The sequence below is a fragment of the Melanotaenia boesemani genome, chromosome 7 (assembly GCF_017639745.1).
Source record: "Melanotaenia boesemani isolate fMelBoe1 chromosome 7, fMelBoe1.pri, whole genome shotgun sequence".
Classification (NCBI taxonomy): domain Eukaryota; kingdom Metazoa; phylum Chordata; class Actinopteri; order Atheriniformes; family Melanotaeniidae; genus Melanotaenia; species Melanotaenia boesemani.
The window spans coordinates 4,942,230-4,964,631 of NC_055688.1; the positions used below are offsets into that span (position 1 = coordinate 4,942,230).

The window sequence follows — 22,402 nt, forward strand, 5'->3', positions numbered from 1 at the left end:
GGACTCTCAGTCTCATTAACAATGAATGAAAACCAAACACAACCAAAAACAATTTGATAGATAATAAAGTCTGTTCTGTAAACAAAACTGCCCTTCAGAAAATATATTTAAAAATGTTTAACATGGAGCTCTGACAAGGAAAACCAGTAAAACTGCCAGTTAGTACCATTTTATTAAAAAACTAGAAAAAAAAGATTTACTGCGCATCGTTGCTGTTTGTGAAGCTGAAATATCTCCCCTCATCACTGCGTGTCAGACTGAGAACCGAGCTGCTGCGACGCCACGCTGTGCCTTTTTTACATCAACACCGGGACACCGGCCCAGAAGTAACGTGGCTCACTGAGAATCCTTCCAAACCTCTCGATTAGACGGTGTTCTGTCAGTTTAGCATACGCATCAGAGTAGCATACATTACGTTAATGCACATTCGGGTTAAGGTCAGGTGCAGTCATCAGTCAACTGACAAACTATGATAAACTGACAGAGCACCGGCATTGCTCTTGATGTGTATTTCAGCGTGAGAAACCAGAGGTTTATTGTGAGAGCGTGAGAAACCACTTAGTTGCGCAAGTCTCACGGCCAGTGTGTATGAGCTGGCAGTCCCGTAAAACCAATGCAGCGTACCGGCTTGCACAGGTTAAGTGGTTCACTACGGTCTCGTGCTGCAACATGATGCTGTCAAGTATGACACGAGAGCTCACTCCGCAAGAAACGAGAACATTCAGTCGAAATACTCCATAGTTAAACCTGTTGTCATACACAGTCTATGGTAACGTAAGATAGAAAGAAAAAAAAAAAGAATATTATCGTGGCTGGCAAACTCATCGTGCTTATTTTTCTTACAGTGCAATTAATTGACTTATTGCATATTGCGACAGACCTATAAATATATGTGTGTGTGTGTGTGTGTGTAGACAGGACTGTATGCAACACAGAACTAATAAAAAAATAAAGCACCTTTCTCTCCTGCTCCAGCCGGGTCTCCTCCGTCACATGCTGCAGTGCTGTGTTAACTGCATTTTCCAGCGTTTTCTGGTCCTCCAGTTTCTGCTGTTCCAGAGCTGAACTGATGTGGATTTGTTCCCGGACTCGTTGCTCTGCTAGCTCCCGGTTCAACTGGTCAATGCGGCGATGGGCATGAGCAATCAGAGCGTTCAGGTCATCCGTTGATAGTTTACCAGCTAAACACAAAGACATTAAAAAAACAAGATTTTACAACCACAGTTCCAACAACATCAGGCGCTGTGTAGAATTTAGTTGAAACCAGAATCTCATCAAGCAATATTTCATTCCCAGTAGAAGAGCAACATATTTCAGATGGTCAGAACGAGACATTTCACCAATAGATGGAAAAAACAGAAGGAAAATATGAGCTCACTGCGAATCTAATGGCAGCAACATTAAGGATCAACTGGAGTAGTTTTTTCACGCCTGATGCCGATACAGGCTGCTGATGTTCTTGAGCCGATATTTGGAGCCGATACTGCTCTTGTTCCCTCCCTCCTCAATTTACACCATAGAAATTACAACAATGGCGTTACAAGTCTTGTTTTTTTTTTTTAAGAAACTTTTATTAAAATGAAAGTTCTGAAAGTTCTTAATCCTCCCAGTTTAGGAGCTGCTGGTTATAATGGAGGAAACAGAGACATTTTCTCCTGAAGGTAATGATCCAGCTTCGGAACAACTCTGTAATGTTTGGTATTATACCACTAACTTCACAGGAGGACTGAGTTGTTCACCAACAGCTAGTCAATCATTTACTTTACTCCCTGGCCATACAGGAAGTACTGTTTCTTCCGGTATTCCCTCACAATTAAACAGCAATACATTACATACCCCTTCTTAATATTTATTTATTTTTTCTCCCCTTAGGAGCAAACTGGAAGAGAGTAACAACTAACATCACAACAGCACTGACAAAGTTGATAATGCTGACTTGAATTCAATACCACTCTGATAAACAAGATAGACCTGTGCAGTAAGCTAAACAGAACAAAATCTTACCATTCGTAACCTCAGTTGCATCACATACATCCTCAAATGTTAACATTGTAAACTTAAACTCAATAATGTCGATTTTACACAAGTTACTCCTCCCAGTGCCATTTGGTTTCTTCCTGCAGCAGCTTTGGAAGTGGAGGAGCGATCTCAGAGAGGTTGGGGATGAATTTGGATAGATATTGGACCATTCCCATGACCTGCATCAATGCTTGTTTGTCAACAGGAGGCGGCAGCTGAATAATGGCTCAAAACTTATCAGGCCGCAGTCCGTCTGCACTAAGTGTGTGACCAATGTACTTAACTTCCATCATTCTGAACATTTGTTCTTGTTGAATCTCAGGCCGTTTTCATCAGCTCTTTGCAGTAGCTTTCATAGCCTCTGATCATGCTGCGCTAGCGAGTTTTCCCAGACCAACAGGTCATCAATAATGTTTACGACACCATCCAACCCTTCGATCATCTGGGCCACTGCTCTCTGGAACACTTCCCTGGCAGATAAGATGCCAAAGAGAAGGCGCTTGAAGCGGTATTTGCCAATGTGTGTGTTAAATGTGCAGTTTGGAGCTCTGTTCATCCAGTTTTATTTGATAAAACCCTTGGTTTGCGTCCAGCACAGAGAAATACTGTGCATTAGGCATGCGTGACACCACCTCTTCCACTGTATGAAGTGGATAATGTTCTCTTCTAATCGCAGTGTTCAAATCTTTAGGATCCATACAAATCCTAATCTTTTTTTCTCTAACTGTCACCATGCTGTTCACCCACTGAGTTGGCTCATCCTGTTTTGTGATCACATCTAACTGTTCCATCTTGTGAAGCTGCTCAATGACTCTATCCCTAAGAGCAACTGGGTGCGTGAATCACTGCTTTCATGTTAGGGTCAAGTTTTTTGGTGTGTTTACCTGGCAAACATCCAAGTCTTATGAAGAGATGTCCATAATCTTTTAGCGTGTCTTCTGTTTTTGTCATGCTGTACAACCGTTTCACCACAACAACTGCAATCAAAGCTAAACAGAGAAACTAAACAGCTGCTACACCTGGAAAAAAGCAGGAAAGGTTCTAAAGACATGGCTATCTCACCCTCCAGACCCCTAATCCCATCCAGTCCCCAGGCTCAACCCCCACCATCACTGACGAAGCAGGCCAAGTGGGCCAGAGGGCAGTGAGCCCCAGACAACCACATCAACAGACCAACGTCCATCCATACCTACATCCAGCTACATTCACCCCTCACCAGTGTTCAGACACCCATACAGACACGCATTCACAGGGTCCCCCGGAGGTTGCATGCCACTCAAGTATGTACTCGCCCTCTCTGAGAAGCATAGCACAGTGGGAACCCCAGGGGGGCAACAGGACCCCAGCCCCAAGCCAGCAGACCAAACCATCCCCGCCCCGGGCAGCGCCCGGGAAACAGGGGTCATTTGTTTTATTTTATATGTATATTTGATACTTTCAACTATTTGCAAGGTTTGACACAGTTTATGATTTTGTAATACAAATAACCAGCCATCAATCTTTTCAGGGCAGGTTTATATTATATATAAAACAGTATGTTTATATCACCAGTATGTTATATAGCACCTCAGCCTCACAGCAAGAAGGTTGCTGGTTCAAGCTTCGGCTGGGGGGGAGGTTCAAACCTGGGGGGAGGTGGCCTTTCTGTGTGGAGTTTGCATGTTCTCCCTGTGTATGCGTGGGTTCTCGCTGGGTTCTCCAGCTTTCTCCCACCGTCCAAAGACATGCATGTTAGGTTAACTGGCCACTCTAAATTCTCCCTGGGAGTGAGTGTGTGCGTGAATATTTGTTTATGTGTTGGCCTTGCAATGGACTGGTGACCTGTCCAGGGTGTACCTGCCTCTCACCTGCTAAATGCTGAGATAGGCTCCAGCTGACCTGCAACCCATAATGGACAAAGCGGTACAGATAATAAATGAATGAATAAAACAGTATGTGATGTTCTTACAAAAGTTAAAAGAAAAGTTTGGGCGAATTTCAGGCTCACAGGTATCTGCTGTGCAAAGACCTGCCCTGCTCTTTTTCTGATTGGCTAGTAACAATGGGTCTGCCAAGCTTTATTGGTTGAGAGTAGGAAGGCACCAATACCACATTTTTACAAATTGAGTACAAGTACTTACATCTGAGTACTTGCCAATACAGAGTACTGAAACAAGTACTAATAAATCCCACAGTTCACTGGTAAGGAGTGTGGACCACATGCGACAACTGATTGGTTAATGGTCTGATGTATCAGACGGGTCGTCCTGCAGCATCATCGACATGTGAGGCTGGAAAATGGTCCGAATCTTCAGAAATAAGGAGGATAAACCGGTTTTTGGTGGATTCTGTTCACAGCTGTGAGAAAGCTAAATTGCTAAATTCAGATGTTAATATGGCATGAATAATAACTTTGATAAGTAGAATTAAATAAAAGGGTAAACACGGATCATCTTCAGGTCCGATCTTCAGGTTTACCGCATGCTGTGATGAACTGCTCTGTCTCAGTCCCTGACCGGAGTCCTGCTGGGTGATGACAAGTCTGGGGGGTCCAGGAGAGATGGTTTCAAACTTGTAAAGGGAGGACATCAGTTTTTTATATTCCTTCCTCTGGTCGAGCACCTCTGAGTACCTCCAGGAGAAGTCTTCATAAACTCTGGATGAATGACCCTGGTAAAGTGGTGTACCTCTCCTCTGAGCCTACTGGACCAGCATTTCCCTTCTCTGGAAGTGGTGGAAGCAGAGGAAAACAAGTCCTGGCTTTGGTTTGAGGGTCGCGCTGCGGTGAGCCTGGTTCAGTTCAGGTGTGGAACAGAAAATTTCCTCAGGGCCTCTTGCAAAAAGTTTAGAAAAGAACTGCGTAGGTGGAAGGGCACACAATCCGCTTGGGGAGCCTGATCAGCCAAACGTTGCAGCATCTGCTTCTCCCCTCCAGGTCAGTTAGCTTAGCCTTTAGCTTCTTGTTATCAGTTTGAAGCTGAGTGCATAAAGTTTCTATGTTCTCCAGCCAGGGAACAGTGTCAGCCTTTTCTTCTAGTGACAACAGTCTGTTGGTGGTTACCGACGGCTTTTTGGACTATGTCAAATTAGTCATTAAGTTATTGGAAGGACGTCTTGAGCTCGGAGAGAAGACTGATCTGTGGTCAGCTAGGAGTGCTATAATGTCGCGTTTGCAACATTACAGCACAGAGTACACGAGGATATGGTTTATTTTCTTTCATTTTTCTAATTGACGGAAATCTATCGTAGCAATGGAAAACTTTAATCCCTGCAAACCACAGCTCTTCCACCAGATTAACAGGTTTGTTATGATTATTAAATCTAAATGTACAGGTTAATTATCCATAGTTGCATTTTCTATCAGTAAATGAGATATTTAGGCCCGAGCACATTCTTCTGTCATACCCCCTTATGAGAATGTGAAAATTCACATATTTCAGGGAGCTTGGGCATGTTGGGCCAAACTTACCTGACAGCGCCACCTATTGTGGTAGTCCCGTCAATGAACCTAATCAACCTTCATAAAATTGGTATATACTGTAACTGTTTACTGTAAGTAAATGTTTATTGTATTACTTGTCTTTTCAGTTGTTGTTGCTGCTGCAACAATTCAATTAAACTGATTTCACAGTCCTGCTTACGATAATGTCCATGATGTGGCTGCCTTCAATAAAAGCACCTCAACATGACATTCTAACAAAGACCGCTGCATGTGTGTGTGTTCTTACACTCACCGAGTCCTTTCCAGTTGGCCTGGATCTCTGGAGTGAGACTACTGATTTCCCTCTGAAACTGCTGCTTGGCTTCATTAACCAGTTCACAGTACTGGGAGACAACCTTTGCTTCAGACTCTGCTGACTGAAGCTAAAAAATATGAAACAGCATAAAAAAATAAGAAAACAAAACAAAACAAAAAAACATCATTAAACAAATCACAGCTCATTAAATCATGACTATTGTTCCCTTAAACTGCAGCTCCATGGGGCTGGATCCTGACTCCCAAACTCAGATAAATGGATGTGTGAGGAAACGTATCCATCATTTGCCAAATCAATGACCGAGTCAAAAGCAAAAGATTTTTCTTTTAATGGCCTGAATGTTTCCCATCTCACCTCACCTGACAATGATAGTCAAAACTTACTCACGGTGGGACTTTTGTTTTTTTATGTTTTTTAACTTTTTAAACAGAGAAGAAAATCAGCCAGAAAACTGAATCGTATAAATGTGGTGTTTAAAAACATTAACCCTTAAAACTCCAAACCATTTTCATTTTACTATTGTAGTTCTGTTTGTTTAATGTAGACCAGTCCGTAGTAGCTGAAGCTATTAATCCCAGTATAAACCAGTCTGTAGCAGCTTTTAATCCCAGTATAAACCAGTCTGTAGCAGCTGAAGCTTTTAATCCCAGTCAGCAGATTATGAGGCTAAAATGATGTAAAATAAATATCAAAAGATAGTTACTTAATCACTTAAATAAGGAAAATACTGAAATAGTAGTTTTTGGAAGTTCTGAGCTTCTAAATGGTACCCTAAGTGTTCACGGTCCTTTTACTTCGCATTGTGGAACCTATGTTAAAAATCTTGGTGTGATAATTGACAGCTCCTTTAACTTCCACCAGTCAGTTCTGTAGTCAAAAGCATTTCTTCCATTTGAGGCTGCTTGGCAAGTTAAAGCCCTATTTGTCCAAGCATGACCTAAAAAAGTCCTCCACCTGCTCATCATGTCCCGCATAGATTGTTGCAACTTTCTGTATTGTGGCATTGACCAGTCATCTCTGCACTGACTACAGCTTGCTCCAAATGCTGCTGCTCGGTTGCTTACAGTGAAGAGACAACGTGATCACATCACCCCTGTGCTTCCCTCTTTGCATTGGCTTCCTGTTAGTATTAGAACCCAGTACAAGATTTTATTACTTGTTTGTAAAGCCTTAAATGGTTTAGCTCCCCCGTATTTGTCGGACCAGCATGCTCCAGCCAGGACTTTGAGGTCCTCTTCACCGCTCTTTTTGAAGGTCCCATCTGCTAGATTTAAATCCAGGGGTGACAGAGCTTTCTCAGGTGCCGCTTCAAAGCTGTGGAACAGCTTGCCTCTTCACATCAGAGCTGCTCAGTCTATTTCTGGTTTAGTCTAGGTGTTTGAACAAAATTGAGCTTGGCATTCGCGTTTTTACTTTATATTCCAGTTTTATCATTTTATTTTTATTGATTTTTATTATGGGTGCATTGTGAGCTGGGCGGCTGCCAGAGGCAGGGACCCTGGCGGTCTGATCCTGGGCTGCAAAAGCTAGCTCTAGGGACGTGGAATGTCACCTCTCTGGCGGTGAAGGAGCCTGAGCTGGTGCACGAGGTTGAGCGGTTCCGGCTAGGTATAGTTGGACTCACCTCGACGCACGGCTTGGGCTCTGGAACCACTGCCCTCGAGAGGGGCTGGACCCTCTTCCATTCTGGAGGTGCTCCCGGTGAGAGGCGCCGAGCAGGTGTGGGCATGCTTATTGCTCCCCGACTTGGCGCCTGTACGTTGGGGTTTACCCCGGTGGACGAAAGGGTAGCCTCCATCCGCCTTCGAGTGGGGGGACGGGTCCTGACTGTTGTTTGTGCTTATGCACCAAATAGCAGTTCAGAGTACCCACCCTTTTTGGAGTCCTTGGAAGGGGGTGTTGGAGAGCACTCCTTCCGGGGACTCCCTCATTCTGCTGGGGGACTTCAATCACATGGGCAATGACAGCGAGACCTGGAGGGGCATGACTGGGAGGAACAGCCCCCCTCATCTTAATCCAAGTGGTGTTTTGTTGTTGGACTTCTGCTGTCGTCATGGACTGTCCATAACGAACACCTTGTTCAGACATAAGAGTGTCCACATGCACTTGGCACCAGGACACTCTAGGCTGCAGTTTGAATATCGACTTTGTAGTCGTGTCGTCGGACATTGCGGCCGCATGTTCTGGACACTCGGGTGAAGAGAGGGGCGGAGCTGTCAACTGACCACCACCTGGTGGAGAGTTGGCTCAGATGATGGGGGAGGATGCCGGTCAGGCCTGGCAGACCCAAGCGTGTTGTGAGGGTCTGCTGGGAACGTCTGGCAGAGTCCCCTGTCAGAAAGAGCTTCAACTCCCATCTCCGGCGGAGCTTCAACCATGTCCCAGGTGAGGCGGGGGACATTGAGTCCGAATGGGCTGTGTTCCGTGCCTCTATTGTCGAGGCGGTTGGGAACCCTGGGTCTAGGATGAAGCCTATTGATATTTATCAAACTAGGCTGTGATAGAGGTTAACAGTCTTTTCTGGACTGTCTGCCTGGCATCCATCTTGATTTGCAGTTTGAGCATCTTTGTTACTACTTCATCATTCGAGTTTAAACCTCCACAATCCATTTCTCCAATCCCTTCTTTATTTCTTCTAAACATTCCCTCCATTCTCTGAGTATGAGTTCCAGGCTCACCACACCATGTTATGCCCATCTTCAGATTAAATACCATATGGTATCTCAACTCAACTTTATTTATAAAGCCCTTTAAACAACCACAGTTGAAAAAAGTGCTGTACATAAATGGACAAAGCAACAAAGAAAATACAAGAATCAACAGGGAAATAAATAATATAATATCAGGTATATATGTATCAGCCTGAATTTTAACCCCTCACTAAAAAATCCTGTGTCCCAAAATGCTTGACTAAACACCTGTGAACATATTCTTTCTAATGACCTTACCTTAGCCACCACTTTGTCCAAATCCACAACCATTTTATGGAGATTCTCCTCTGCTGCTAAGATCAGGGGGCGTGCAGCAGGAACCTTCAGCTCTTTAGAGCCGTCGATCACCGACTTCAGACCATCCAGGGCTTCACTGCATGAAGCAGCACATGGAAGAGGAAGAAGACGATTGTTTGAGGGGAGCAGACATATAGATCCATCAGTCCTTCCTCAGACGTTCACATCACCAACCACTACATACACACCCTCAAACCATGACATTAGGACGACTTCCCGACTACGTCCCTCCACCAATGCCCTGACCCCAATAGAGGGAACAAAACATCTTAGATCCTGGTGGATGAAATATTCCAGATAAAAATATTTATTCATTGTTATAAAGGATAAACCTGATGTTTCAACTCATGCTGTTCTGTCCTCGACAGAACATCAGAATAATCGGCAGGAGTCAGATTCATGAACCCACGGAAGTCTGGATTCAAACTAAATAAAAGTGTAAAGATCAGATTCCAGTTCTGTGGAAATCCCTCCAGATGATTCAGAATGAGGCTCAGCAGTGGGCGTGACCTCCACCTGCCTGTATGCACTCCCTACAACATCAGGACTCCTGATCACCACAGAGGTACTCCTGAGGGATTTCTTTCCAGACCTGGATCATCAGTCAACCTCTGGACAGTGTGGTGGACATGGTGGCGGTGGATGGAACTAAACATAATGTCCCAGAGGTGCAGGACTGGTTTCAGGTCTAATGAACAGGTAGGCCAGTCCATAGCATCAATGCCTTCATCATGCAGGAACTGCTGACTCATTCCAGCTACACTGGCATTTCACAAAAAAATAATAAATAAATAAGTTTATATATATATATATATATATATATATATATATATATATATATATATATATATATATATATATATATATATATATATATATACAGTCAAGCCCAAAATTATTCATACCTCTGGCAAATTCTGATTTAAAGTTACTTTTATGCAACCAGAAACTTCTGCCTTGACTGGAAATGACAGTCTGCCCTAAACCCAGAAGCATACTAGCAAAAACTTTATTTAAAAGAACTGAAGAGGAAAGAACAAAGAAAACCCATGGAGTAATAACACTATAATGTTTTAGTCTGTTTTTGTTGGCGCTATGTCCTTATTGCTCATCTTCGTTTTTCGTTTGTAAGTTTTATTTTTGCTCACCATGTAAACAGAGGAAGCGTTGCCAAGCAACGAGTACAAACCTTTTCTTCATTCAGATATATCCTGTTTTTCTTTCTATACATAAAAAATTCAAATGACCTCATCCAGAGATTAAATAACTAGATTAAATAATCTGTTGGCTTCAACCTAGCAGTCCTTACTTGGCCTTCACATAAGCAGTTCTGGCGTCGTTCATGGCTGCGGTTCTTTCAGCAAGAGCAGCTTCCAGATCCTTCCACTGGGCCGACTTCTCCTCAGACGGAGCCTGCAGTTTACAGAAAAGTCTTAAACACTGAAGAAAATCAATATTATCAAGAAAAATAACCAATATTTAATCTGAATTAAAAATATATTTAAAAGTACCTGTATTATTTTTAATAAAATACACTAATATTAAAATAAAAGTACCTTATAAAAATACCTAATATATTACAGAAAAGTAGCGACTGTTATGGACTTGTTCAAAAGTACCTGTAATAAAGAAATAAAAGTAGCTGTAAAATTATAATAAAAGTAACTAGAAGTGTATTAAAAGTAAATATAATATTGTAAGAAAAGTAATTTTGTAATAAAAGTACTAATACTCTAATAAAAGAAATTAATACTTTAATAAAAGTAACTGTGAATGAAATAAACAGTAAACAGTAAATGTAATATCGTACTAAAAGTAGCCAATATAATAAAAGTAACTAATATGTTAAAAGTAACTAATGGCAAAATAAAACTGATATTATAATAAAACTAACTAATGTTGTAATTAAAGTAAATGTAATATTGCAATTAAGGTAAAAGTAATATTGTAATAGTAACAGTAGCAGTAAAATAATACTAATAAAAACCACTTGTTATATACTAAAAGTTACTGTAACATTGTAATAAAAGTAATATTGGAAAAAAGTAACTAATATTTTAATAAAACTGTAATAATAAAAGAAAATTAATATTCTAATGAAAGTAACTATATTTTAAGAAAAGTGACAATTGAATGTTAAAATATAATAAAAGTAACTGTAATGTACTAAAAGTAACTAATAACAGAAGTTTAATAAAGAAATAAAAGTAACTAATATAGTAAAGTAACAGTAATATTGTAATAAAAGTAACTAATCTTGTAATAAAAGTAACTAAAATAATCAAATATAATAAAAGCAACTAATATTGTAATAAAAGTAACTAATTGCAGAATAAAGTAATTAACATAAAAAAGCAACCAATATGCTGATAAAACTAACATTGTAACAAAAGTAACTAATACTGTATTACATGTAACTGTAATATAATAAACGTAACTAATATTATGAAAAAGTAACTAATAAAGTAAGTTACTTTATTAGGTATTGATCAGGAAGGAACAGTCTGTTATTGGCTATAAACTGATCGTCCTGGAGGAGGTGGTGGAGGAGAGGATGCTGGCAAAGCTGCTGGCAATCATGGACAATCCCTCTCACTTCCTCCACAAAACCCTCCACAAAACACTGGACAAACTTAAGAGCATCTTCAGAAACACTCATTCAACCCGCTGCTCTAAGGAACGATACAGGAAATCAGACTTTACTACTCCACTACCTCTGTCAGAGCCACAATTACACACCTGGTCTAATACTAACACTCACTTCTTGCACTCTAAATTCCATTGCAGTTATGTATCTTTGCATATGCTGCACATGCTAAACATATGTACTGTATATACAGAAAACATTTATATGTACACATATATTATTATTATTATTTTTATTATTATTATTAATAATGTGGTGTTTTTGTCTCTTTCTTCTTTCTGCTTTCCCTTTTGCTTCTTTTTGCTGTCTTCCTGTTTTTTCTGTCCCCTCCAGTCAGGTCCAGCAAGATTACATAGATTCCATAATTCAATTCAACAGTAAATAAATCAGATTATCAAGAGGAGCCTTATATCCATTATGCTCCCCTTGGCAAAGCAAATTTGTTCGGCACAATACAACAACCAGACCATCATTCAGCTTGCTATGATGCTGGACAGGATAGGTTAATAAAAAAAATTAAGATATATGGATTCTGAATTATAAAGCTGTTATTAATCTGATTAAAATTGTTAATCATTTGACAGTCCTAGATAAAACACAAAATAATATTGTAACATTAGTTACAGTTCATCTGAGCCTGTGACAACAGGGCAGCACGAGGCTTCGGCTCCTTCCTGTCTAAATACCTCTGCTTCCATGGCCTCCTTCAGTCGCTGGGTGTGCTGTATGATAGCCTGTAGGGCTGCTTCCTTAGCTCCAATAGCCTGCAGCGTCGCCTTTGCTGAACTTGCCAGGGATTCCTCAATTCTGGTGGACAGAGCTGAAAAACAGAAACCAGGAGGAGTCTGACAAAGACAGGAGGGAACATAGGTGTACGGGCCTGAAGAGGCGGGATGCTCACCCACTTCTCCTTTACAAGTGAACAGACATTTTTAAACTAGCCATTTTTAATCCACATTGTTCTTCATCTCTGCTACAATTTCAGGTGTCCACAGGGCATAAACAATCACAGGGTGAAAGCCAGGTTGGGCCACATACTGTATATCCGGACCTGGACACCTGCCACAATCAAAGGAACGACCCTGAGGCCCCTGATAAACACATAAACCTGCCATACTTCAGAAACGTTCAGGACAGAGGATATCCAAACACTTTTTAAATTTACTTTTTTCTGTTTGGAGTTCTTTTCAATTTCCCTAAAATCTCAATGAAAATGTTATGTGTGAAAAAAAAGCTAACAGATGGATAACAGGACTCATAATTATGTGATTGTCTCACAGAGGAAGTTTTCATGCATCATCAGTATGTGGGACGTACAGCAGCATAACATCTGCAGGAGGTAGAAATCAGAGAAAACTAACGCTGACACAGACACACAACTAACAGCCCATGTAGTTAGTTAGTAAAGCTGGTTGTTTAGATGATCTATGGGTTGCTTGGCAGAATGTTAATAAAACATGTAAACCTGAGCCGTGTACAAGTTATAACTCACATGCTACGACGTCCTGTTCGTCCTGGTCCTGCTGAGCTAACCGAGCTGCCACTTCCTCTACAGGACGCTCTCTCAGTGGTTCTGAAAGACCAGCTGACATAGGATGGACCGATGGGGTCTCCGTCAGGACGCCGTGTTCGTGACACTCCTTACAGTCCTCTGGAGAAAACACACAACCAAACTTCACTTATAAACTAGAAGCACACACCTCTGCCAAGCCATTGTAATCTTTTGCGAATGTAAAAAATGTCAGTTTTTGAGTTAAAAGCTCTAAAAGGTAAAATGATCTCTATCTACCCGTGGGCATGCGCAATCCTGCGTCATAACCAGCTAGTCAGATGACCACGAACAGCTTGCCCGTGAAACCAAACCCCACATCATACTATCGTGCAACTTCTCATAGTTTTAAGTTTTCTCTGTGGGTTTCTGATCCATAATGTCATCCAGTTATATTGATCCCCACACTGTCAAGGCTAGAAAAATATATGAGGTGAAGCTAGTGTCCATAGGACTGAACAAATCTGAACCAACAGTCGAGTTTCCACCTGTGTACTCAGGTTGTTATAATTTTAGGCAAAGAGGAGTAGCAGCTCTCATTAATAGAAGGTTAAACTTTGACATTATCACAGATCCAGAAGGCAGATTTATACTAAACACTAAACCCGGTTGCCTGAACCCGCTGACTGAATCAGTCCCTCTTTTGGCAAAACCATCAGCACTTTTCACGTGTTTAGACACAACTTGCCAACACATTTTCATTGTCATGCACCTGTGTTGCATAATGGTGAGCACAGGTGGGAAAAGTCAAACACAATTAAAGCACAGGTGTCACCAGTGGAACACAACTCAAAACTGATCACACTCGTGGCTAATGATGTGAGGGAACATAAAGCCAGTTCAGAGAGCACTGGTTTGTGAGGCACTACAATGGATAGAAATCAGAGAGGAGGAGGAGTTCATGCGAGAGGTGGTCGAGGTGGTCAGCGAAGACAAAGAACATTAATATCTGATGAAGTCAGAGCTGCTGTGATTGACCATGTTCTTGTCCATGGTATGAGCATGAGGCAGGCCAGACAAAGGGTACAACTACACATCAGAAGATTCACGGTGTCCACCATACTACAAAGATTCTAAGAACAGGTAATTACTCATTTACAGTACGTAAATGTTGACAGCAATTATTGTATGACTATATACTGTACCACAGTATAATGTAAGTAAATATATGTTTCAGTACATCACTGTAGCAAGGTACTGTAGGATTTAGGGATGCAAGATATTTATCGGACCGATAAAATATCGGCCAATATGGGGATTTTTTTGATCAGTCTGATTTTTTTCGATAAAAAAAACACTGATAAATGAATGAAATTTGGTGTATTTTATTCAGGCAGAGTAGCCGTAAAGCAGGCCAAGATGGGGAAGACACGCAGGTTATGTGCGCCTTACTAGCAGGACCCAAGCTTGGACCAATTACTGCCTGACTAATAATGAGAAAGCATGTCTTCACCAGTATGGTCATATTTCTTGTCGTTAGCAAAACCTGTTCAGCAAGAATTCTGAGAGGAGGATCGAAGGCTTCAAGTTTTAACACAACGACTCTAATATCTAACCTGAAAAATCGTCATTGCAGCGAAGCAGCATGGAAAGAATGTGAAGTAGCCGCGACAGCAGCTAGCAGTACTAAAGCTAAAACAACACAGAGGATCGATGCATCCATTCAGCAGGTGTAAAAACTTTTCAAACAACAGTGAAGAGGCTAAAGCATCACGCTGTTACGTAGCTGAGGCAACTATCAGTATCCCACTAATACTCCGTCTCTCAGGTAAGGTTATGGTTGGCTGTGAAAACACAACGAGGTTACAGTTTAAAGACCATGTGGGCATCCTAACCGTCCCATCCCGAGCCGCTGGTGGAAATGAGGCTTTAGTTTTTTCATTTATTATCTTTCAGCTGCTGTCTTGTGAATCAGAGCGGGGGAAGATCATGTAAAATGACGGCTGATAAAGAAGCTGAACTTTCACAAGAACGTTACCAGACATTTTAATAGAAAGGAATAAATCTAAGTGGAATCAACACAGAAAACATGAAGGGAAGGAATAAATTATCACAAACTGGAAGAAAATATTAAATTCTGAGATGGCATGTCTTAAGATGGACAATTGATTTAAACTCTGGATTAAAACAGGAATAAAATCTTATATGGAAATATTTAATCAATTTAAAGGGTCTCTCAACAAACCGGTTGGTGAGGGAAGGACTGATGATGCATGGTCAGGACATACTTTACTAACCCTAAATGAAGTGCGCCATCCTAACATAGAACCCGTGTCAGAGGGAACATGGCTGATTGATGGTGAACTGCCATCATCGATTCTCTAAACAAAGAATTAATGGAAATGAAATTCCTAAAGTAGGATGTGTTTCCAGGTGGATAGTGCTGGAGGGATGATGATGATGAGGATGTAGAAGGTTTACCTTTGATTGCCTCGGTGTCACATGGAGCAGGAACTGATGGGATTTCACTGATGGCTGAGATGATCTGAGTGGCCTCGGCTGAAGCTTCTGGTTAAAACAGAGAGCATCACAACACATTAATCACCTTAACACCAGAGCTGCGAGGTCTGAAACAGGAAATATTTATAATTACATAGTTGAATGTGCTGACAAGAAAACACACAATGAAATCAAATTTATTAACCGATGGAGGTCAGGATTTGGAGTCACATTCAAAATTAAAGTGGAAAAACACTACAGGCTGATCCAGCTTTGATGTAATGTCCTTAAAACACGTCTAAACGAGGCTCAGTAGTGCGTGTGGCTTCCACGTGCCTTTATGACCTCCCTACAACGCCTGGACATGCTCCTGATGAGGTGGTGGATGGTCTCCTGAGGGATCTCCTCCCAGACTGGGACGAAAGCATCCGCCAACTCCTGGTTGGTGGATGGAGCGAGACATGATGTCCCAGATGTGCTCAACTGGATTCAGGTCTGGGGAACGGGCGGGCCAGTCCATAGCATCAATGCTTCGTCTTGCAGGAACTGCTGACACACTCCAGCCACATGCGGTCTAGCCTTGTCTTGCATTAGGAGGAACCCAGGACCAACCGCACCAGTATATGGTCTCACAAGTGGTCTGAGAATCTCATCTTGGTACCTAATGGCAGTCAGGCTACCTCTGGCGAGCACATGGAGGGCTGTGCGGCCCCCCAAAGAAATACCACCCACACCATTACTAACCCACTGCCAAACCGGTCATGCTGGAGGATGTTGTCTGTCACATGTACTCAGTGTGAACCTGCTTTCCTCTGTGAAGAGCACAGGGCACCAGTGGTGAAGTTGCCAATCTTGGTGTTTTCTGGCAAATGCCAAACGTCCTGCACGGTGTTGGGCTGTAAGCACAACCCCACCTGTGGACATCGGGCCCTCATGGAGTCTGTTTCTGACCTTTTGAGCAAACACATACACATTTGTGGCCTGCTGGAGGTCTTTTTGCAGGGCTCTGGCAGTGTTCCTCCTGTTCCTAGCAGTCCTACTGCTTAGTTGTTGCCCTCCTACAGCCTCCTCCACGTCTCCTGATGTACTGGCTGTCTCCTGGTAGCGCCTCCATGCTCTGGACACCACGCTGACAGACACAGCAAACCTTCTTGCCACAGCTTGCATTGATGTGCCATCCAGGATGAGCTGCACTACCAGAACCACTTGTGTGGGTTGTAGACTCCGCCTCATGCTACCACTAGAGTGAAGGCACCGCCGGCATTCAAAAGTGACCAAAACATCAGCCAGAAAGCAGGAACTGAGAAGTGGTCTGTGGTCACCACCTGCAGAACCTCCTTTATTGGAGGTGTCTTGCTAGTTGTCTATAATTTCTATCTGTTGTCTGTTCCATTTACACAGCAGCATGTGGAACTGATTGTCAATCAGTGTTGTTTCCTAAGTGGACAGTTTGATTTCACAGAAGTGTGATTGACTTCGATTTACATTGTGTTGTTTACATGTTTCCTTTATTTTTTTGAGCAGTGAAGAAAGAGGATATTGTTTATAGAGAGATAGCTTAGTTTATATAGAGATATCTTATCTTTTGCATAAACTGAATTTTTTGTTATGGTCAATGAGGGTTTTCATTAATTTTAAGAGCATGGATATTCCAGAGCTCCAAAAATAATCAAAAGGCTGAAGTCCTCGCAGCTCAGCAACATGCTCTCATGTAAATTAGCGCTATTAACGCGTTCCTAAAAGAACCACACCCTCCTTTAGTTCTAACTTCCAGCTCAGTTGTCTGTTGTAGTTTGCTTTCTTGTATGCCATCAGCATTTTCAGATCTCTGACAGTGGAATGATTTCATGCAACAGCTGATCGATCAGAGTGATCAGCTGATAGACAACAGCTACCCTCCACTCATCTGTAAAGTCAAAAGAGTTTCGGTTAAAAACTCCAATGAGTTCTAAACCATCTTGTTTTATTCTATGAAGTCTAGAAGTGGTTGCACAAAGCTGGGGAGAAGAAAAAGACACCTGCAGCAGGAGCAGAGACCTGGTCTGCTCTGGCTTGGACTTCTAAACACTGGTTTTGGCCTCATAGGAAACAGTGGAGATTATCATGACAGTATAAATATTCCTGTCTTCTTTCCATGTGCACGTGCTTCTTCGGGTATGATGGCAGCGTGCACAGGGTTGATATGACTGTAGTGCAAAGAAGAATCACTGTTTCTTCTTCTACTGCTGTTTCTACTAAGTCAGACATCCGTACAATTCTGCATGTCTAAATGATTCATTCAGTTCAAACATGCGATTCTTGAAAAGCACGTCATGATCGGAATAACAGGACAGGTCTGATCGGGACTGTTTTTTTCTTATCTGACTTTAAAGACTACCTGAACAATTAGTAGTTATAAAAATCAGTAATTTTGGAGACGTACCCTCCATGCTCTGTACTGGTACAGGACTGGACTCCTCAGCTGGACTTTCCTCCTTCACTTTTTTCTCCGACTCCACTTTGGTTTTCTTCACCTGTTTTTCCATCATGGATGGCGGTTGGACCAGCTCCTTCTGAACAGGGCGGCAAAAATGGTGATTATTAAAACCTAGGAAAGGATTCAGAAATCTGCTGGTCAAATTGAAGATCTGTAAATCTCTCTCTGCAGATACTTCTGGAACCTCCTCCTCTCAGGTCAGATTCTCCTGTTAACGGAGTTAATGCTGATCAGAACTCATGACCACATGTCTGTGATGTGAACACATCTCTCATATGGATGTCAACCTCCTGACAGAGAGCTGTACAGTCTGAGTTAGCCATATGTTAGCTAGCATGAGACTAACACTACCCTAACCCGACCCTCCGCTCCATACAGAAGAGGACCGTCGCATCCTCCCCGACCCTCCGTTCCATACAGAAGAGGACCGTCGCATCCTCCCCGACCCTCCGCTCCATACAGAAGAGGACCGTCGCATCCTCCCCGACCCTCCGTTCCATACAGAAGGGGACCGACACGACCCTCCGTTCCATACAGAAGGGGAGTGTTGCATCTTCCCCGAGCCCCCGTCCCATACAGAAAGGGGCCGTCGTGTCCTCCCCGACCCTCCGTTCCATACAGGAGGGGACCATCACATCCTCATCGACCCTCTGTCCCATACATAAGGGGACCGTTGTGTCCTCCCTGACCCTCCGTTCCATACAGAAGGGGACAGTCGTGTCCTCCCCGACCCTCCGTTCCATACAGAAGGGGACCGTTGTGTCCTCCCCGACCCTCCGTCCCATACAGAAGGGGACCGTCACGTCTTCCCTGTCCCTCCGTCCCATACAGAAGGGGACCACTGCGTCATCCCCGGCCCTCCGTTCCATACAGAAGGGGACTGTTGTGTCCTCCCCGACCCTCCGTCCCATACAGAAGGGGACCGTCGCTTGATGTGGTCACATGCACTATATAAGTGAATCAAACATTGGGACATTGGGCTTCATTCACAATTATCTTATTTCCTGATTTTTCCTGAAATTCTCTGAAAATTCGGCCATGACTTTCAGTTATGTTTCTAAGAGACAGACAGGCAGAGAGAAGCACAGTGAAATATCTATTCTTTACTCCTAGAAAGTACACTTTTGGTCCCAGCTTCAGGTCATGCATCAAAGTTCTCCTCTCCTCCCCAATGACTCAAGTGCACACCATTAATAATGTCTCCCCCTTTATCAAACTTTAAATGGGTACTAGACAAGACCGCCCTCTGCCTCTGTGCTGTTTATAATTGGCATTGAACCACTTGCTCTGCCTTACAACATGATGTTAATATCCAAGGAGTCACCAGAGAAGGCCAGGTGTCCAAAGTGTCACTTTATGCGGACGATTTATTACTTCATCTTTCAAATCCACAATATTTTACAATGATTTGGCAAAGTATCTGTCTATAAAAAAAAAACCTTCATAAAAGTGAGCTGACTCCAATCAATGTAGCCTACAAAAATATCCTGCCCAACTCAACACACCCTTCACAATTAACACGGACAAATTTAAATATCTGGATTACATGTAGTTTTAACCCTCTGGGTTATAAACGGGCATTACTGACTAAATTATCACACAAAATCAAAAGAACCCTCTAACAATGTTAAACCAGAAATGATTTATCACAGGGACAGAAGTCACCAGCTGCAACCTTTAGACTGCTATTAGTTATTTTCCCAGTCTGACAGTGAGAATGTAACTTGGTTAACTTGATCAGCCTGATTGCTGATGTTTATCATATAGAACAATCACTGAAACTTCAGCCACTGAAACACAGACTGTCCGAACTTTTCATTTCTGAATGTTTAGAAACTCTTCTTGTGTTTACTGTGATGGAAACTAGCTAACCAGATAAATAGGGGGCAATAAATCACACGCAAGTCAATCACTGTGAGGTATTAAACCCCACTTCACCTAAAGAACAAGACTTCACCTGAAGAACCCGACTTCACCTGAAGAACCCGACTTCACCTGAAGAACCCGACTTCACCTGAAGAACCTGACTTCACCTGAAGAACAAGACTTCACCTAAAGAACAAGACTTCACCTAAAGAACAAGACTTCACCTAAAGAACCTGACTTCACCTGAAGAACCTGACTTCACCTCAAGAACCCGACTTCACCTGAAGAACCTGACTTCACCTCAAGAACCTGACTTCACCTGAAGAACCCGACTTCACCTGAAGAACCTGACTTCACCTGAAGAACAAGACTTAACCTGAAGAACCTGACTTCACCTCAAGAACCCGACTTCACCTGAAGAACCTGACTTCACCTGAAGAACAAGACTTCACCTGAAGAACCTGACTTCACCTGAAGAACCTGACTTCACCTCAAGAACCCGACTTCACCTGAAGAACCTGACTTCACCTGAAGAACAAGACTTCACCTGAAGAAGCCTGCCTCTGTGGTGTGGGGGGCACGGCAGGTCTTCCCTTCCTGCTGCTGTCAAACTGGACAACCGGCAATATCAGTCATGTAAAAGAATATAAGACTGTTTACTAAATAGTCAGAAGTAGTGGAGGAGACTAGCGGGAAAGAGAAAGGTGGAGGCAGAGAAGCAGGGAAGCTCTAGCCGACTTTCTGTACTCTTTTTTAAGAACAAGAAAAATCAGGTTTTCTCAGCCTGGCTGCAAACTGTCTCAATAGATAAGCTATGTTGGATTAAATTATTTATTTATTTCACCTGCTGTTTGTACATAACTTTGCAATTTTTATCTGTGAAATCTGTCTGCTTTATAAATAAACTTTTACTTCTTTTACTTTTATTTATAAAAGTTGTAAGTTTATTATGTAAAAGCAAAAACAAAATCCTGGAGGAAACCATGAAGGCATTAAAGAGAAGTGGTTGAATATTTTTTGCAGGATAAAAGCAGCAGCAGAACCAGCAAAAACTACGACTGGACCACCACTGACATAAAAACAAAGGACGAGCTGACACCAGTAAACATCCATCCTGACCTGTTTCCTGACAGAAAGGCCAGGATCCTGAGGAGCCGGTCCCAGAGCCAGACCCAGGAGGCGGTCAGAGTACGGGACGTTTTTCTCCACGGCCGCTCGGAACTTCTGGTCCCATTTAGCATACAGTACGGTTCCTCCCACTCCACCGCTGACCATCAGCAGCCCGGCCACCACCACTTTAGCTGTACCACCACTGAGAGGAAGACGTTGTCATGGAAAAGTCAGAAAGATTAATCAATGTCATCGTTGGTGTGTCTGTGTGTGTGTTACCTGCTCTCTCCAGTAGAGTAGAGTCTGCTGAGTCTTGGATCAGTCAGAGGAGTTCTCCCACAGGTCCTCTACGAAACACAGAAACACATCTGAGACAACGATTCCCGAACACACCACGATGACCCACTGAGGGCCAAACACACCACGATGACCCACTGAGGGCCAAACACACCACGACGTCCCACCACGATGTCCCACTGAGGGCCAAACACACCACGATGACCCACTGAGGGCCGAACACGCCACGATGTCCCACTGAGGGCCAAACACACCACGGTGACCCACTGAGGGCCAAACACACCACGATGTTCCACTGAGGGCTGAAGACTAGGGCTACTGCATTGCTAAAGTTGTGCTAAATTATCTTAAGGTGCTCCTCGACTGTTAGCTATAACATCGCTGTTGTTATCCCAACCTAGCATAGCATTAGCTAAGTAGCTAGTAACTGCAGAAATAAGATAAGTGTACAAAATATCTGAGAGTACAGAACGATCGTTCATCACTCTGTCAGCTGCAGGTTGAGGCGTATTTTAGGAGGAGGGTTGTGAATGCAGAGGGGAGGAGGTTTATTCACTGCAACACCGAAAACTTATTAATATTACAGTCTGTCTTTAGCCACCGTCATGTCTGTCTTAGTTTTACTTTGTCAGAAAATACTAACATGACCGGCTGTATCAGCAAATCAGTATGTGTTACAATTAGTGCCAGACCATCTCTGATGATTATATATATAAAATACATCTCTATTAGTGATGCGCGGGTCGGGTTTTTTTCCGACCCGCGGGTCCTGCTTTTTTAAAAAAATTTGACCGCACCAAACCGCCCCGCACCTCCACTTCTATTTTTGTTAACCCGACCCGCCCCACTAAAACACGTATACTTTTACTTAGTCTGAGAAAGGTGCATATGGTCTCCTAAATTGACACTGGAAACTGGCAACACAAAATGTATTTTCATTTGAACGTTAAGCCTATAAACATAAATAGGCAAATAAAGTGTTTTAAAGCGTTTAAGTGTTATAAAGCACATAGCCAATGCTACTTCTTCTTCCATCTTTTGTTGCTTGTCTGCTTGGCGCTTTCTGCACCTGCATAGCCTACTACGCGCCTACGTGGACATTACGTTATAAAACGTGACCTGTGTTTAAATAACTGATAAATATTTTGTCTTACATATTATAGTAACAAAATGTAGACACTGATTAAGGTCTTTATTTTCAGTTTGACAAAAAATAAAATTAATAGATAGAACTAGATATTTCAGAATAGTAAA

General features: G+C 42.5%; 1 protein-coding gene across 2 annotated transcripts in view; it reads right to left on the minus strand.

Annotated features, from left to right (window-relative positions):
• The window catches only part of immt (inner membrane protein, mitochondrial (mitofilin)), a 40,451-nt gene that overhangs the window by 15,411 nt on the left and 2,638 nt on the right, over positions 1–22,402 (minus strand). Inside the window, exons 2-11 of one of the 2 annotated variants that reach the window (XM_041990033.1) lie at positions 21,131–21,198; positions 20,861–21,053; positions 17,822–17,951; positions 15,382–15,465; positions 12,904–13,062; positions 12,098–12,231; positions 10,074–10,177; positions 8,705–8,840; positions 5,733–5,862; positions 958–1,181 (exon numbers count right to left, since the gene is read on the minus strand). In XM_041990033.1, coding sequence (XP_041845967.1) covers positions 958–1,181; positions 5,733–5,862; positions 8,705–8,840; positions 10,074–10,177; positions 12,098–12,231; positions 12,904–13,062; positions 15,382–15,465; positions 17,822–17,951; positions 20,861–21,053; positions 21,131–21,198 — 1,362 coding nt within the window. Of the gene's footprint in view, positions 1–957; positions 1,182–5,732; positions 5,863–8,704; positions 8,841–10,073; positions 10,178–12,097; positions 12,232–12,903; positions 13,063–15,381; positions 15,469–17,821; positions 17,952–20,860; positions 21,054–21,130; positions 21,199–22,402 lie in introns of both variants that reach the window. The other variant, XM_041990032.1, reaches the window with a different exon arrangement.